The sequence below is a fragment of the Mercenaria mercenaria genome, chromosome 19 (genome assembly GCF_021730395.1).
Source record: "Mercenaria mercenaria strain notata chromosome 19, MADL_Memer_1, whole genome shotgun sequence".
NCBI lineage: Eukaryota > Metazoa > Mollusca > Bivalvia > Venerida > Veneridae > Mercenaria > Mercenaria mercenaria.
In genome coordinates, this window is record NC_069379.1 from 12,922,648 (window position 1) to 12,940,639 (window position 17,992).

Consider the following 17,992-nt stretch of genomic DNA (forward strand, 5'->3'; position numbering starts at 1 on the left):
GATACTCACTTCCTTACATGCGCAGATGACCACTACATGACTGTTGTGAGCAAAGTCGGAAACAATAAATGTGTCACTTAAGCATCCACTATAAATCAAACCACATAAACGACTAACTTTTTATATTAAGGTTTCACACTATACTTCGTCGAAGGAATCTATTTAAAGGTAATAATGAATTCAATTGGGTAAATTACAGGTTTCACTTATTAGTTTACTTTCACAGCAACGCAAACATTCTTTCCATAAATAAACATTGCTCTGTTTCGCTTTTTAACATCTTCATGGAATTGCATAGATGAACTGTGTTGTTGCTTTTATATCCTCACAGGTGCGTTCAATTACTAGTTTCAAGCACATGCTTTATCTTTATTGACAATTTTTACATGTTCTGAATCGCTTTATTGTCGACCAAGGTATCTTATCAGTCATTTGATGATCTGAAAAATACAGAGACCTTATAAATATGGGAATATATATTTTCTTAATTTTTTATTTGTGTGTTGAACAAAATAATATTATTAATATATAACACATTTAAATCAATCGTGCATATACTTAGCAACTTTATATCGTCAGTGTAGGATTACAAATATTCAAAGTTAAAAGCTCGCAAGCTAGACATTAGTCCAATTGTAGCCTTTTATTCATAAAATCGGAGAGATTGTGTTACTTTGAAATTACCCTAGTTCGCGGGTATGACCGTTCTCGTTGTTTTTGGCGTCTAATCTTTTTTTGTTAAGAACATGAATTCGCGGACTATGAAATTAAACCATTTTCAATAATTGAGGTTTAATGCCTTTTTATATTTATAATTTTGAACTCAAGATCAACGAAAATTAGTTCTAAATGAAAATACAGTATGTATCTTTAGCAAATGTTAGTTTACCAGCTAATATTTCTTGACAACTTATGGTATCAAAAATGTTAAAATTAACAATTGTTATTTTTTACTGTTGTAGTTCAAGTGGCCAGGTAGAAAAGGTAAAAAGAAGCCTCCGAAACATGATCAACATACAACGGACAGTAAGTACGAACATAATTGATAATATAGAAAACACGAGGATAATAAACTTAGTGCTTAGAATTTAGTACATTGTGAGATTTATCAAGGTACACGTTTGTTCATACAGCTTCTCTAAATAATGTTTACTTAAATTATAAGTAAATAAGGTTTTAATTGTCTCTGACGAAACGTGCTCAGTATGCATGATGTCCACCGTCATAGTTTGGTACAGCCCAAAATGGTGTTTCTCTTTGTTCTCAGTTTTCGTTAAAGAAGATATATTTATAGTCTAGTAGGTGAACATATACACCCTAAAATACGACTGAAATTGCTACATGCCAAATTAGATTTTTGCGACGAACGAAGTTGAAGTATTCTTTTTTATACCATTTCATTAACTATTTCATTAACTATGTTTAATTTCAGATCCGCCACCAGGGGGACCTGGCCTAGGCGCAGTTGGAGCCACTGCTGGAAGTATGTTTCTGTTTGACTACCGTATAATAAGTTAATTCTGCGTTGTTTATTTTATATTTCTGCTTTTTCTGCGGGTCGAGACTGTTACGCAGAAATAAATTCGGTACATTTAAACTATGAGCAGAATTATTTGACGCAGAAAAAGACTTTGATATTTCGATAAATGTAATGACCCGTTATCCTTATCTCACATGTTTTTCGTCTGTTGTCAAGTTATTCACACGGTATCGACTGTGTTATTGTATCAGTCTATTGTCCACGAATGAATGGTGAGGTGTGTAATCTTTACATGTGTATTTACAAAAACACGCTAGGTTTATGAAAAGTACGACAAACGTAATATAATTTAATAAACAATACAATTTAAACATAAATTAGCTACGCCAACTTCATTGTCCTAGATTCCAACCAAGATAATGCCACAAAAACATAACTGACGAAAACGATATGCATTTGAGTCGTTAATTATGACGTAGTTAACGCGGTAGCTATTTCCCATGCCTATAATTTACTTCCGGTTTATGCAAACGGCAAAAATATAATTCCTGCTTTTCTCAAAGGTCGCAGAAATAAAACAAAACGCAGAAATATACTAAGCCCATTTTAGTACAAAACAGCAGACATTTTGCCCGCAGAATTAGCCCGCTATAAGTACCATTTAAACTTACATCATGATTCTCATAATAATTGTATCTGGACATGGTACTCATATTACGCAATCGTGCGACATCTTTCCTACTTTTGTTTTTCCACTATATTTTGATAAAGCTTTTCTAGCATAGTAAAACATCTAACAATATTGAGCTTAGTAAGTATTAAATGCCTTTTTCTTCTATTTTCTATGTAATCATAACAAATCTTAACATGTTCTGATCAATATTTTTAGCATTTCATTTCTTGCGGGACCACCCTTGTTATAAAGGCTCGTTTCAGGCAACCATAAAGCATAACAATAAGTGCTGGATCATAATGCAATGTAACCATTGTCGCGTGCCTGGGACACGTGACGAAAACGCAGGTATTGCGTAGGAAGAATCAGCAAATACCTACTTTCACTTTAATTTTACCAAACAGCTTTGACACAACATAACTTCGCAAAACATTCATCTCTACATTAATAAAGCTTTATTTGGCATGGGCGGGGAAATGACACTATATACTGGTATTATTATCGACTACATTCGATTGTCATATCCGGCGACTTCCTTCGTACCTCAACCTTTTTAACTGAGTTTTCTGACAAATCGCGTATGGAATAAATTCTGCACTGCTCGTTATCTATTTTAATATTAAAACAAGAGCTGTCGGAGGACAGCAACGCTCGACTATTCAACAGTCAGTCTTGTCAATTGAATGAATACAAAAGTCGAAAAAGGGGCATAATTTTGTACAAATGGGAAACAGTGTTATGGAACCTGAATAGTGTTTTATATCAGCTCTTGACAGTAGACAAGTGTATGAAGTTTCAGTCCATTCCCATGTGAAGTTTCAATCCATTCCCATTTGTGGATCTGAGATACCAGCTTATATACAAAAACTTAACCAAAACACTGCTAAGTCAAAAATGGGCATTATTTTGAAAAAAAAAATATGCAAAGCAGTGTTGTGGGGCCTGCTTAGTGCATGTCAGCTCATGACAGTGAACAAGTGTGTGAAGTTTCAATTCATTCCCATTAGTGGGTATTGAGATACCAGCTTACATACAAGAAATCCATTCCTTGAATAGTGGAGCTAATGAAAGTGACTACGTTTGGAGCCGTTCTACAAATACGCATGCTGACGTTATATCTGAAAGCAATAACACAACAAGATATGTTGATGACATTAGAGAGTTTGAGATTTCAACCTTCGCCTTCCCCTTCAACGTCTCTTGCGAAGTTAACGTACGAAGTTGAAGTTCGATTAAAATTCCTTGAGATTTCAAACTTTAGAATGAACCTTACTTCTTTTAATCCGCCCATTCAATTTATCCGTAATTATGATCGTTTTTTTTTTTCGTGCATTTTGATACCAATTTTCCGAAAGGGCAGGAATTTTACAAGAGGTTTTAAAATTGAAAAAAAATGAAAATTAAATAAAAAAAAACATTTCAATTAATATAATCATCGCATGGATATTAGAGCGATTACCGAAAACAAAAATTAAAATAAAACGATAAAACAATGTGAACAATGTAAAAACTCGTTAGTGTTGCTCCAAACATTTAGGTTTTATATAAAATTATGTCAGTATAGTCAGTATACAATGCACGATTGTAAATCATACATGAGAGGAAATAAAAATGATAATTACATACCTAAAATTATTTTCCATTGGGTTTCAATGGACCGCGATCGTGCAATATTTTTCCATATCATGACGTTGAACGCTTTCATATCGGACTAGTCCCAATCCGTGACTCTAGTTACCTCCCCTGACGTTCTGTCCATTGCGGATCTCGTTTCTTTAGATTTTTGTTGCTATTGTGTGTTTGTTTAATTTGTAATTTATGCAACATTTTGTTTACTTTTACACTTTGATTAATCTGACCTATTAGATACTGGCACGCTGTAATTTATCAGACTGAAATGAAATGAAAGTTATAATTACGTCAAGAGTTGGACTAATATAAGACGTGGAATGTTTTCTTAACGTTGTAATGGAAAGAATCGCGTGATGTCCATGGCGTCCACGCGCACGTTGCGACAATTTGACGTCATTTTCGCGGAAAATATTAATGCGCGTCCGTTTGATTTGTTTATTGCGTTTTCGGAGAATATTTTTCCGTATTTTTTCCTGTCTTTCGTGACAGAACGATAATTTAGATATAAATTAATCATTTGATAGTGGATATGTAATAAAAAGCTAGTTATCAACTTTGTATGTGGATATATGCACTCGTTCTTTCGCAGACAATACTGCGCTCTTAAAGTCGCTCAATATTACCGCTGCAGAACTCGTGCATATATCCACATACAAAGTTAATAACCTATAATGATCATATCAACGTGATAATGACACTCTGTATGACTATGTTTAATGCCAAACTCTCAGACAGCACAATATGATTTTAATATACTATTTTATAAGTAAAGCATCTGCGGATCCAGGAATTTTGGTTAGAGGGACACCAACGTTAAAGAGGGGGTCACCCATTTCAGGGGGTTGGGGGAGGGGGTAGGGGTAGGGTAGGGTCACGCCGAGTTTCAAGACCGACTTTCTTTGTAAAATGTAAGAATCAAAGGGAGAATTAACCCACAATGTCCCTCTGCCAGGCTCTGGTTCCGTGCATTTAAAGAATTGAGTTATCCCATACGGCTAACAGGAAACGTCTCTCATCATGATATCATATATCTGAAATTGCCTGATACTTCAGAAGAATTTTCCGTCTTACTAGTACCATTTTATGTTTATAATTAAAACGCAATTGTCGTATTAAGTGTCCGACAGAAACAGATTGATTTTATTTGGATGTGAAAATAAAATGTTCTACCAAAATGATAATCGCGCGTAATTATTTATTTTTCAAGTAAAATGACTGTCATGCCATGTGCCTCCATCCAGATTTCAGTCTTTGATGCCGAGTATGTGGACAGAGTAGATGTAAAAAGAATGAAGTTTCGATTTTCGTGATATCACATCTTCGGACGTTCAAAACTTCACTTCATACGACAAAAAGGCCCATCTGGTATAATCGATACCGCCTGGGGACACAAATATGCCGTAGAAGTTAAAGTTTGAACAAAATCTCAAAGTTTCTCAAAATCGGTTGATAACTTCATACTTCCGGGTTCAATTCAATGTATTTAGTTAAAATCATTAGCCATACAAAACTTCATTATTCTTATACCTATTGATAGTGTTTCGCATCAAATTTAGTCTAATTATATATATAAGAATAATCAAATAACTTGATAAGCAGAAATCCTGAAACTAAGCTTTTTATTTCGCATAGCAATAAAGAGAAGTTTTAGGCTTACGTGATATTACAGGGAAAACTTTAGTAGCAACTTGTGATATAAATAAAATACACGCGTATCGGTGACGTTTTACCCAAAATATATATGAGAGACGTTGAAGGGGAAGGCGAAGTTTGAAATCTCAAACTCTCTATTATATATATATATATACAGCTGACGTTGTTTTTGATTACGCTGCTTTCTGTTGTAATTCAGATTTGGACATATGATTCAGTAATATGAGAATGTATATCAAAACCTATTTTAATGTTATTAGATCTTTCATCATTGCAGTTTCCAAATTGAATTTGGTAAAATAATAACGCGTTTTATAAAAAGAGGCTATGACTCGCACTTTTCAGACACATTGTTTGGTTTTTAACCCTTTTCCGATAAATAAAAGATAATAAGTAAGGGTAGATTTCTCGGAAGCACAGAGCACCAAAAACACAGCCCAAGAGCCACGCATTTACATAGTAGGCCAACAACAAAAAGAAGGTGTAATGGAAAAATATTTCAGACGGGTTGCTTCAAACATCCATCAAGTACATATTAATTTATGCTAAATATTGATGGAGGGATAGGAAATGGTAAGGAGCGAAATGGGGTCGGGGGTTGGGGGCCGGGGGTGGGGAATTAATCCGAAGGGGAAAGTTGAACAAGGACGAATATACAAGGGAATGCCATGTTCTTTTAAAACAGTCGCACTACAACGTAAACCACAAAAACGCAGACACTCATGTACCCAAGATAAACACACAACTACAATCCACTGAATAACATAGAAAACCGAACAGGCAACACATAAGAAAACAGTAGGGCACCGTTATAGACTCACAAGCATAAAAACGCACCCACACAAGTAGGAAAAAAAACAATCAAGTACCGTCTTGGGATTCGGCTACCAAAACAAAAGGGAGCCACGAAAACTTACTAAAAGTAAAGGGGGAGGGGATGCAAAAAGTAGCGTAAATGCAAGGGAAAGGAGAGGGCAATAGGGGGAGTTGGGCGGAGGAAAAACGCTAACAACAAAGAAGAAAAAATACGCAACAGACAATACAAGACAGACAAAACAACCATTTGAAAATAGGGGCACCGACATGGAACGGTCAGTAACCTAAATAAAGGAAACTGGGGGGTTTAAACGCGTTTAGGGCATGCCAACCTCGCACTTACCCTTTTTCAACAAGTTAAACAACACAATGTAAACAAAATCCCCGCTGAGAAAGGTTCTAACATTAGTGCAAGAGTAACAGATAAATAAAGCAAAACATAAAATTAAGGTACATTTAAGGTACAATTACACCAATGTACTCAATAACTTGTCTGAAGTCAGAGCAACAAGAGCCTAACTATTAAAGGCACGACTAAGAAAACTGTAAGACAAAAATCAACTCACTCCGTCCGCTGTATGTAAGATTTAGGAGAAAAGCATCGTGGAGTCCTACACTTTTCTAGTCATCGCACCATCAAATAGGGGGGCGTAGCAATTAACTGTAGAGGAGTCATTTACTAAACATGCAATGTGCTTCACGATTTTCGCATCGTATCCTCTTTTGATAAACGTTTTAAACAATTTTACAAAAAAAATAAAAAAAATAAGGGGTATGTTTAATTTTCCGAATTTTATAAACTACATCTCCATAGTATTCCGGGTGTGTAAGTCCAAGCTTTAAAAGTGTTTTAAGGGTCGTATTGTATTTTTCTAACAGTTCAGACGATCTGCAGTAAAATTTACTAAAAGCTTTCCGTAGCTTATGATAATGGTAACCCTGTTGTAACAATTTCTTGGTGATATGAAGATTTCTGTCATTGAAATCATCTATCTTTGAGCAAGCTCTTGCAAAACGAATAAGCTGTGAAATATAGACACCGTATGATGTTACTCCATCAAGATGGGGAAAGTTGACAATTTCAAAATTAAAATCGTCCCTTTTATCATATATATTCGTTTCTAGATTATTATTCACAATTCTTAAATCCAGAAATGACGCTTTTAAATCTGAAATATTAGCCTTGTTAAGCTGTAACTCTTTAGGGTAAATATATTTCACCATTTCTGAAAAATATTGGTTGTCCATATTTAAAATATCATCAAGATACCTTGAGGTTCCATTGAAAGCTTCAATAATTTCAAATTATGTTTCAGTGGATAAACTAAGCATGAAATCTAGTTCATAACAGTATAAAAGTAAATCAGCAATGAGATGGGGGCGGGGGGGGGGGGGGGGGGGGGGGGGCGCAGTTGGTTTGCATCGGGATACCAATTACTTGTCTGTAAGTTTTATTGCCAAATTTGATATATATATTATCTAGTAGAAACTTTAGAGCTTCACATACCTGATCACAACTCCATAAGTTGTATCTCTTAAATGCACTGTTAGAAAAGAATGCTCTAGTTTCATTGCAAGCCAGATAGTTAACGTTTTCTCTTGCAAATGTTTTCTCAATTAAAGCTACTAGTTTGTCTTTAATAAGATTATGTGATAAATTAGAATAAAGAGTAGAGAAATCATAAGTACTTATCTTTGAACATTTAAAGTGTTTGTTTTTTAGCTTTTTGATAACATCTCGCTTCGCTTTCCTCTATGATTGTGTCCTCATAAAGCCCTTCGGAACTGGGCGTTTTGACATTTGCTTTCTATTCTGTTTCACTGAGTCCTTAAATATGGTTTTCTTGATGTTATTCAAGGGCAATGAGTGCTTTCGTTCTTTGTTAATACATTCAAATTAAAGAACGTTTTTTTCTTATCTTTTACATTCTATGCCTTCTGTTAGTCATAGATTCACCGGCCCTGGTAGTGGGAGAGCTTTATTACACTGTCCTGTTCCTCTCGACATCGACAAGGTTAGATGCGCGGCATGACACTGTCCACACATCCGAGTGGTGATTTTGTCACTGCCCGTTCAAAGGCTGTATCCTATTTCCTTCCTTTTTTTTTCGTTTTACAAAGATAAAAGGTAAGGGTAGCACTGAGCACCCCAAATTCAATCTCAGAGCCAAGCATTTGCAAAGAAAGTCCACAACAAAAGGAATCTGTAACGGAAAAATATTATTCACGTGTTTCTTTAAAAATCCACCAATAACATTTTAATTTTATACAAAATACAGAAATGAGGAAAGAAAGATGTAGACATAGAGGCAGGGGGTCTTTATCAGTCACTGTACCTTTAAATAGGACAGCGTAGCGATTAACTGTCAATCACCAAGCATGTACTGTGCTTTACGATTCTCACATTGTATTTGTTATTAATAAACTTTGCAACAGGGTTTACAAATATCTAATTAAAGAAAGGATCATTTTATTTTTGTTTGTATTTTATAAACTACATCTCCATAGTAATCCGGATGTGTAGGACCTAGTTTTAAGTGCTATCAGGTATGTTTTATATTTCAACACTGCCGCGGGTTTGCTGTTTCGAGCAAATCAAACAATAACTTATATTGAAGAATATTTGTTGTGCCTAGACAGATTTCTTCAGATTCTGTGTCTATCAATGATGAATTCATTTTGTGGCTAGAAAAATAACAAATAAAAATAGTTTGTGTCAGTTGTCTCTGACTAAATATATAGGCCAAAAACGCATGATGTTATGTTTGTGCTACACATCTTGAAAAGCATTATAACATAGGCTTTTGCATTTTTAAAATCCGAATTTATTCCCCGCATTAACAATGTTTCCTTGTTTTCTAGATTTAACGCAAGATAGACTAAGCCCCATGAAAACCCCGTGGAGGAAACTAGAAGGTAGCGGGAAATGGACGAAAGAAGTAACTTTCTTCTTTTGATTTCTGAAACCTCTTTTTGCATGAATTTTCTTAGTCAGTTTGATAAGTTTCGTGTGTTTTTGTTTTTTCCACGTAAGTCATGATATTAACTAAGCTACTATTTCAAAACAGTTCAGTAAAAGTAATACATTTTTAAGTATACGGTAATTGCATGCTTTTAAGTATTTCAGTAGAATTTCGAAAATGTTTTTAATTTCATAGTGGAAGTTTATTGTCGCGGGCCTATATGTTTAATTGTGCGATAGGATGAATAGGATTGAATCTAATTATGACCATGTTTTGTTATGATTTAACATGTAAGATTAAATACATGTCTCTTGCGAGTATACAGCAGTAATACTAATCGTGTGAGTGACCAGTGGAATATATACTTTCACTTTCTAGTATGCTGAAAAGCTTTTGGATGACATACAGAAACGCTGTGATAAAGAAAAAGACATTCCAAACATTCGCATTTTGCTTCTGGGATCGGTAAGAGCTGGAAACTCATCATTTCTTAATACAGTAGCATCTATTGATATAGGAAGAATAGCACAGATAACAATTGCAGGAGGGGCGGATGACAGTGTGACTTTTGCGGTATGGCAACTTTTACAACTTTTATTGACTTATACATATTTTTCAAATAAAATTCTATTTAAGATGGAAAACCAGACACATGCATGCAGACAAAATTTTGAATGTTTTGATGTCTTAAGTAAAAGAAATAGGGAAACCGCACATTCTTGCATTCAATTCCACTGAAATAAAAGCACGACGTTTCTTTTCTATAGTTCCTGATTCATGTATAACTACCTGTCTTGTAAAATATTGCTGTCATTTTACAAGCCGACTGTTCAATAAGGCAAGAAATATAATTCTTCCACACGAATTGGGATTTCTTTATTACAAAATGCACGAGAAAAAAATTATTTAAAACTGCTTAACAGCAGTGTGTGCTTAACAGCAGCGTGAGATATGATTGGCCTTTGGCAGGAATATTTTTATAAGGAAAAGAAAGGGAAGATTCATCAAAATGATGGCAATGTGCTCTTGTGTGTATTTTGTATTTGCTTACTGTGACAATAACGTAACTGTACATGTATTAGTATAAGTGAGTTTGTTTTATGAGAAAACAGCTGAAAGAATACTGTCCAAAAGACAAATTGAAGAACTTCCAAATATTAGATACAATGGGCGTGGAGGACACTAATCAAGGAGGGCTCAATCTTAAGGATGTTTTATACCTTGTTAAGGGTCACATTCCACCTAATTATAAGGTAAGAGCAACACTTCAGTCTTAAAAGAAATGACAAATTGGCCAAAGTTCTTAACTTTATATCACTTTTTTGCCATATCTATGCATAACTTCTTTCCGTACAGAAACGCCTTTCAAATGGTTTTACAGAACCAAATTGAGGGCGGATGGTTACAGAACACAATAAAGGGCGGATGAATTACAAACTTTAACAACAGTGGACAAAACAATCATGAATAACAAATCTTAAATTAACAAATAGATATAGATACGAAACCTTTATATCGTTTTACGCTTAATTACATTCAGTAGAATTTACCCATGTTAATATGAAATAAGTAAACTTATGTATAAAAAGAGACTATAATTGAGAAATGTAAGGTTCTTATTCTATCATGCAACTAATACTAACAGGTTATATTCTACCAATTAAGTTCCTCCTTTATTTCATATAAACAATAAAATATTCAGATTTTATTTTTAGAACAGCATTTCAATGATATAAAAACTATATATGGTCATTTAGTATGAGAAGTCGTCTTATCAAAAAAATAGACAAATATTGATATGTAATAATAAACGCATGTACAAGAAAAATAATCTGTTCTTAGAAACATCACCCTCTAAAAGGCTCCAATGAAAATAGCCGTTTAGCAATTACGCGTATGCTTTCTCAAAGAATAAATTTATACCTGGAAATTCGCAATGAAAATGGTCTTTTTCAAAAACAATAAGCAATCAATAAAACTAAGCCAACAACATAACTGTTACATCCTTCTATGACTCACTATACCAAATTTAATAAACAGCATGGAATTACATCTTGGACTACTTCACATGTAACAATGATCAGTCTTGATATAGGCGTAGAGCTTTAAAGGAGTTGACCCGACATTTGTAATCTTTTATTTTCGGGGGTTTAATATATGTTTCCGTGTGTCCAATGGCTTTAAGGAATATCAGTATAATGCATTGAAATTGTCTAATCGTAAACTGAACAGAATCATGTCTTATGTGATGTTTTGTGCTCAGGTGTATATTTATAAGACAGTATTTAACTTTCCCACATCTGACTAAAATAAGAGCTATTATATGAAATTAATAACTTTCATATAAAGGTCACCAGAGGTCTATATTTCTTAAATTATAATTATTCGCACATACGTTATCATTTGTATGTATATGCCTTTTGTTTACATAAAGCACATTTATACTTATACTATCACAACAGACTTATACAACTAAGCCGAAGTGTTTAAACACATGAAAATAGTCAGATTTATATAACTATTTATACGTCAGACCACTTAATACCCTTTTCTTTATACAAATGCATAGACTGATTTTAATCATTAATAACAAAAAGCTCATCACAAATTAAAGAAAACAACACATAGTACGTTTGAGGTTAGCTTTAACGTTGAAATTACGTGCCAAAGGTATATTTGTTTGTTTGTTCATTTGTTTGCTTTTAGTTTAGCGCCTTTTCTCAACAGTATTTCTTATATTTAACAACTGGCAGTTAATCAGTACAGATTTCCTGTATTCTACACTAGTATTTTACATATTCTCAGTAACCTATAAATGACAACCAATCGCTTCACATGAATAACAGGCGGAAAAGAAGACGAAATTACTTCAGATACAATGATTTTTATCAAACTGTTACGGAGAGCAAATGCCTAACCGTATGATCAAACTCACAATTGCAATACCTTTAGATCGACGCTCTCAATCTCTTTGCGTTCTAAGTAATTAATACCCTTTACCTTGTATACAGGCACAGATGTTTGGGGTATATAATAATTGAGAAAACCTTCCGAGCTTCGTAGCCAGACACTAAAGATAAAGGCAGTTTGAACATCCGAAAATCATTGACGGTCATGCAATGCTTGGACGCATAGATAGACCCCAAAAATCACGACGTTGGGCTCTCTCTCTCTCTCTCTCTCTCTCTCTCTCTCTCTTTCTCTCTCTCTCTCTCCCTCTCCCCCCTTCTTTGTTACAAGATCATAGGTTGTTTAGGAGGAAGGAAGGAACCAAAACGATGCGGATGTTTTAAAGCGGAACACCTCACGAATGGTATAGCTGAAGGTTAACCATATACAGAATTTCTTTGGGAATCGTTTGCATAAAGCGAATACATTTCCTTATCGTATAGCTCAAAGTTAGTCTTTATACGTTCGGGAATTCTAGTAGTCGAACGCTTCACTTTATTTGAAACAAGCTATGTACGATTTGCACAGTGTATATTTAGACCACCTTCTGCTATCTCCTGTTATCTTATATTCGAATTATGTCTAAAGAATACATAGAAATGCCTTTCACATTTTCTTGGTATCAACATAAAATCACTGCCATTTACCAACACGTTGGCTGTGTATGGTAAGCTTGAGTTCATTGTAAGTGTTAAAGTTTAACATGTACTTTCATAATTTATGCTATTTACATAATCATGAGGTCATTACTCGTAACTCGAGCGGCTAATGAGTATGTGGTTTTCTTATTCGTCTCGTTTCCATTTATGGGCCTCCGTGGTCGAGTGGTTAAGGTTGCTAACTTCCAATCACAGTCGTGGCGTTGAATTCGTCATGTGGGGAAGCCATCCATCTGGCTTGCGGAAGGTCGGTGGTTCTACCCAGGTGCCCGCTCGAGATGAAATAATGCACATGAAATAAGGGGCACCTGCGGGTCTTCCTCCACCATGAACATGACCTATCATTGAGTCGGTGTAAATTAAACCAAACAAAAAAGTTTTATTTTGTAATATTTATATGTCAGCATTACCGATATTTAAAAAAATGCATTCATGGATTAAGATTTTTGTTATTGGAAAAACGTTTGTTTTCGTTTATAGTCATTTACTCGATTTTAAACTGTATCATTTTTATTGTGTAGTGATCTGATATCATGATATTGTTATCTGAGGCCAAAATATGCTCATTTTCTTTTTACATTTAAAGTTCAATCCTGCCACACCAATTGATGAAAAAGCAAAGAATTCAGGTCAGAGCCAAAGGATAGAGAGAAAATTCATTGCGTTGTTTTTGTGATAGATGCTACTGTCGCCGGGAATGACAATATTTCAGATGCAAGAAGAAAAAAAAAATAAAAGAACTACAAAGAGAGTTAAGGGCTCTCGGTAAGATAATTTTTTACTCATATTTGATTTTAAAAAATCGACCACAGAAGACAGGTAAATATATACATAATCTTTATACAACTTTATTAAGACATCGTCAATTTTCTCGTGTCAATTTTTGAGTTCCTCGTCTTGTTAACTGTCGTGCTGATTCTATAAGCATGTAAGTAAGCAATGACTATCGGATTGAATAGCAGAAGTAATATCCACGGGACCAACATCGAAGGTTCAAGTAGTATCATACATATAAATAAGGCCTAAAAAAAGTTTGTGTTCGGTATCCTGACCTACTCTAAATTTTTGGCCCGATCCTAAATGGTTTTTATGGCCTTGTAGGACGTTTCTTCAATTTTTTGACAAAAAGTTGCAAAACTGCACTTTCTATGTTTTAAACATGATCAGTGATGTTATAAATCATTTTACTGATGCTCTAAAGGCATAACCAATTTATTTGTGTTCATTTTTTGGCACAAGAATAATTTCCTAGAATTGTCACTTCATGAAAAAAAATCCTACCTACCTACCCTAAATTTTTGAGCATGTTACCGGAAACAGAGATAATTTTAGGCCTAATACATGCTTTGTTATTAGACGGGCAATAGTTTTAGTTCAAGCCTATGAAAGGATGACCAACTAAAGCCGCATTGTATATGCACTACATGCATGACTTGCATGCATTGCTGTCTAAAAGATTTATGAAGAACAACAACCGCATAGAACAAAAGAAACATAAAAACCACCGACTGTAATTTAAATTGATTAAATTGAAGATTCATTTCGTCCATTCTTTTACTAAATTAGACTTATGCTTTGACACAGCATCACCAATTATTTTCAATTATACAATTATAGTCAGGATGTTTTTCTTGTTAATATATTTGTGTCTTAGTTATGAGTAACTGTGCTTTTTTCATGACATAAATGCAAAACACAGTTCCCACCGTACCAAGATGGTACTTTTTATGCCGTTCGATATAGTGTGTTTGTTCATGTATATGTGTGCCATTCCCATTAATCTTCCTTTCATATAAATAATTATCAAAATTTATTCCTTTAGTAGAATAACTGTCTCCTGTTGTATAACTTGATTTATTTATGTATTATGTTAGATACATATAGCATTATTCCATTATATGCACAGATATTCCACGAATAGTGTTATTAACAAAGATCGATGTAATCTGTGAATTTGTTGATGAAGATATAGAGAATACGTACAAAAGTGAAAAGGTTAAAGAGGCTGTACGTGTGGCGAAGGAGCTATATAATGTTCCGGTAAAATTGAGTATCGTTTCTTAATGTAAAACTGTTATTCTTCCCTGTGCTGGTAAAAGGTTGGGGAATGAGACCTAATTTATCTATTTGTCAGACGATAGGTGAGAATAAGAGTGTTGCTTCAAAAGTTTCAGATTATATGAAAATGAATTTAAGAGAGGCATATCACAAGTTGTATACATGACTGTGTCACACGATTATTATGTTTTCTGTTTGTTTGTTTATAAAGAATATCAAATGAAATAAAACAATTAGTCTTATAAAAAGTACGAGGGGTGCTCGAAATATATTCGTAGTTTTAAAACATAATTTTTGCTTATGTATTGACAGAAGCGTCAAAAGTCTTGATATTTTCTGACCAACATTTGTATAGCTTAACTGAATGAGATTAAAATTTAGTTGTAGACATTATATGAAGAAATAGCTCAGAAGTTCTAACTAATAAATATAACGTAAAACTATTGAAAAATTATGAATGTATAAAAGTTTTCTAAATATCAGATACAATGCCACTTTAAACTTATCATATGACCTATGCCTTTGATAAACTAACTGGTGCAATTCATATTCACGTCACAATATGCATCATTTATTTTGTAGGAGCTAAATATCTTTCCTGTTCAAAACTATGAAGATGAAACGGAGTCGGACTGTAGGAAAGAAATCTTACCACTTCTAGCTCTCAGGCAAATGATTTACTTTGGAACAGATTTTCTGAACCACAAGTGATGATGAACAGCCAAAAAAAAAAATGGAAAATGATAAAAGAAGACTTGCCTCGATAAAAAGTTTTTATATCTCGTTATTTAAAGAAATGTGTCTTTGAAATATTTATCTTTTAAAACATGAGTGTATGACTGAACTGTGTTTTACGACTTTAACAATCTAATTTGACTGAAGCACGCCAGGGTTGATATCAAATTAAAACATCACATAAAATATAAACAATAATGTACAGTCACTTCAGTTATGGACATTGCGAGTTGCGTGTAAATACAAAAAATAAAATAATTATAGAAAATTAAAGAAGATTGCTGTTGTGATAGTTAATAAAATCTGTCAGAAAATCCTTTGGAAGCACAAAATGCAACCAAGCAAAATAATAGTAGACTCGGTTTGATTGACTCTGTTCTCGGTTTGATTGACTCTGTTCTCGGTTTGACTGAGTCTGTTCGCGAGAGGTAATGGAAAATGCAACAAAACAAGCAAAGTGGTTTGGGATGAAATACAGCCGAAAACCACGGTTGAGATAAATTCAAAAACTAATAATCATAATCTTGGCCTTGAATATACTCCATGTCATGCCGGACAATGTGAATTCAATGAAATTCATCCTCTCCTCCCTTGAATGGTTTAGGCCGAACTCCTCTACACTGAATACATTAGTACTTGAAAAATATTCCGTAATTTGTAATGACTGGATAATCCTCTAGCCAGGGTGTAAACATAAAATTTATAAAGCAAGCACATATCGGCCTGATAAATGCATAGTGTTAAGATTAAAAGAAAAATATATTTGAGGCAAAACTTAATAGACAAATAGTTACTTTTAAATTTATTTATATATTGATTAATTCTAACACGACCAGAAAATAACTTACATACATGTAGAGCAAAATCTATCTCGGGTTATTCTGCAATAAACCACTCGCGTGCAATGACGTCATCCGATCCAGGTGCGTATCACGGTCGTAAAAAGTAGTAACCATGTTTCTTACACTGTTGATACAGTTCAACTTTATTTTTGTTATTTCTCATTGTTTGATATATAAATTTCACATTTGTAATATATATTTTTTTGTGTAAACCAGTGTATCACCATTGAGAACAATAAATAACAGTAAATAACTTTGACTAAAAGATCAGAACCTAATAACGTTTCTTAATATCGTAAGAAATTTATGCATTTTTTTTTCATGCATTACTAAATTTTCTATCAGGGCCTCACTACAACTTACAAAATAATTGTCAGTGTAAACCATAAGAAAGGTGTGCATATTGTATATTGAATACAATGAGATTTAAACAAAATCAATGTAGGTCATACTTTGTTGGAAAAAGGACCTATCTGATTTTTTTTCACTCTCTTCCAATGTTTTACGATAGCTTCAGGTTATTGGTCAATTCAGAGTTGTTCTCCTTAGATTTACTAGGGTAGGTACCATCTCTACCAAATGTATATTTTAAATATTATTGCCAGATTTATAAACACGCCTACGGTTTATATTTAGATGCTTTTGCTCTCAGAAATTCAGATGAAACCAATATATCTGTCACTGCAGATAGTAAACGAAACAAAACGGATATTTCACGGAAATAAAACATAACTAAAATATATACAAAATAAAAAAAAGGAAACATGTTCTACTGTCAACTGTAATTGTTTTTGAAATCGTCAGAAATCCATAAAAAGTATTTTTGCATAAAAAAACTACTTTTTTCACTGGATCCGCCCATGTATTAACGGGAGAAAAATCACGTGCAAACAAGGCAATTCACGTGCTGTTTGTACGTGATTTTTTTAAAAAAAAAAAAAAAAAAAAAGCTTCCACAGTGTCTTACATATATTTCTCTGCAGATTGACATCTGGTACCTTCGTCTTGTTTCTTCCATAATAACATCTTTTTTGTATCATAAAAGATGCAATCTAAACCATAGAATGTTTTGTTGTATTAGTTAGCAACGCTAAATGCACTGCCCCCAACAATGTTCATACTCGCTTCTTCCTTTGTTTACTTCTCTTTTAGAACTCGGCGTCGTTTCAGTTTTTCTGGGTATCTGTGAATGTTTAAGAATCGCATGTAACTTGTGCGATTGTTTGTTTTTAGGAATTCTATTTATGATTTTGTTAAGTATAGTTTGATAGACTTCTCCATGTTTTGTTTTTGGTGTCGCTTCATGTTCTTCTATAGGTGCTATTGAGTGATAAAATATGAATAAAATATTCATGTCAACAATTTTAGTCTCATTCACTACCTTTTCTTTTTATAACTAACAAGTGTATGAAGTATTGCCAGGCAATACAAAGTCCCCTACCGGAAGGCACTTAATTTTCTCTACTACAGTATACGAGTAACATAATGAACTAATATCTTTCAATGGTGTTTAAACTACATTGTACTATATA

At 33.8% G+C, this 17,992-nt stretch overlaps 2 protein-coding genes across 2 annotated transcripts; both read left to right on the plus strand.

Moving 5' to 3' along the window:
* Positions 1–472: 472 nt before the first annotated feature.
* LOC123542406 (interferon-induced protein 44-like) lies at positions 473–13,563 on the plus strand. Its single transcript, XM_045328243.2, has 6 exons — positions 473–1,026; positions 1,433–1,483; positions 9,117–9,193; positions 9,596–9,790; positions 10,330–10,470; positions 13,412–13,563. Exons 3-6 carry the CDS (start codon positions 9,143–9,145, stop codon positions 13,499–13,501), a joined length of 477 nt encoding a protein of 158 aa, XP_045184178.2. The 5' UTR covers positions 473–1,026; positions 1,433–1,483; positions 9,117–9,142; the 3' UTR covers positions 13,502–13,563.
* Positions 13,505–16,588, plus strand: LOC128550966 (uncharacterized). Its single transcript, XM_053531171.1, has 4 exons — positions 13,505–13,539; positions 13,574–13,590; positions 14,732–14,865; positions 15,466–16,588. The coding sequence occupies exons 1-4, from the start codon at positions 13,505–13,507 to the stop codon at positions 15,592–15,594; spliced, it is 315 nt and encodes a 104-aa protein (XP_053387146.1). The 3' UTR covers positions 15,595–16,588.
* The last annotated feature ends 1,404 nt before the right edge of the window (positions 16,589–17,992 follow it).

Bases quoted from the DNA above. Each gene is read 5' to 3' on its own strand.
- LOC123542406 (XM_045328243.2), top strand. From the start codon at position 9,143: ATGAAAACCCCGTGGAGGAAACTAGAAGGTAGCGGGAAATGGACGAAA. The intron at 9,791-10,329 runs GTATGGCAACTT...ATGAGAAAACAG, and splicing joins ATGACAGTGTGACTTTTGCG to CTGAAAGAATACTGTCCAAA. The intron at 10,471-13,411 runs GTAAGAGCAACA...TTACATTTAAAG, and splicing joins ACATTCCACCTAATTATAAG to TTCAATCCTGCCACACCAAT.
- LOC128550966 (XM_053531171.1), top strand. From the start codon at position 13,505: ATGCTACTGTCGCCGGGAATGACAATATTTCAGAT. The intron at 14,866-15,465 runs GTAAAATTGAGT...TTTATTTTGTAG, and splicing joins AGGAGCTATATAATGTTCCG to GAGCTAAATATCTTTCCTGT.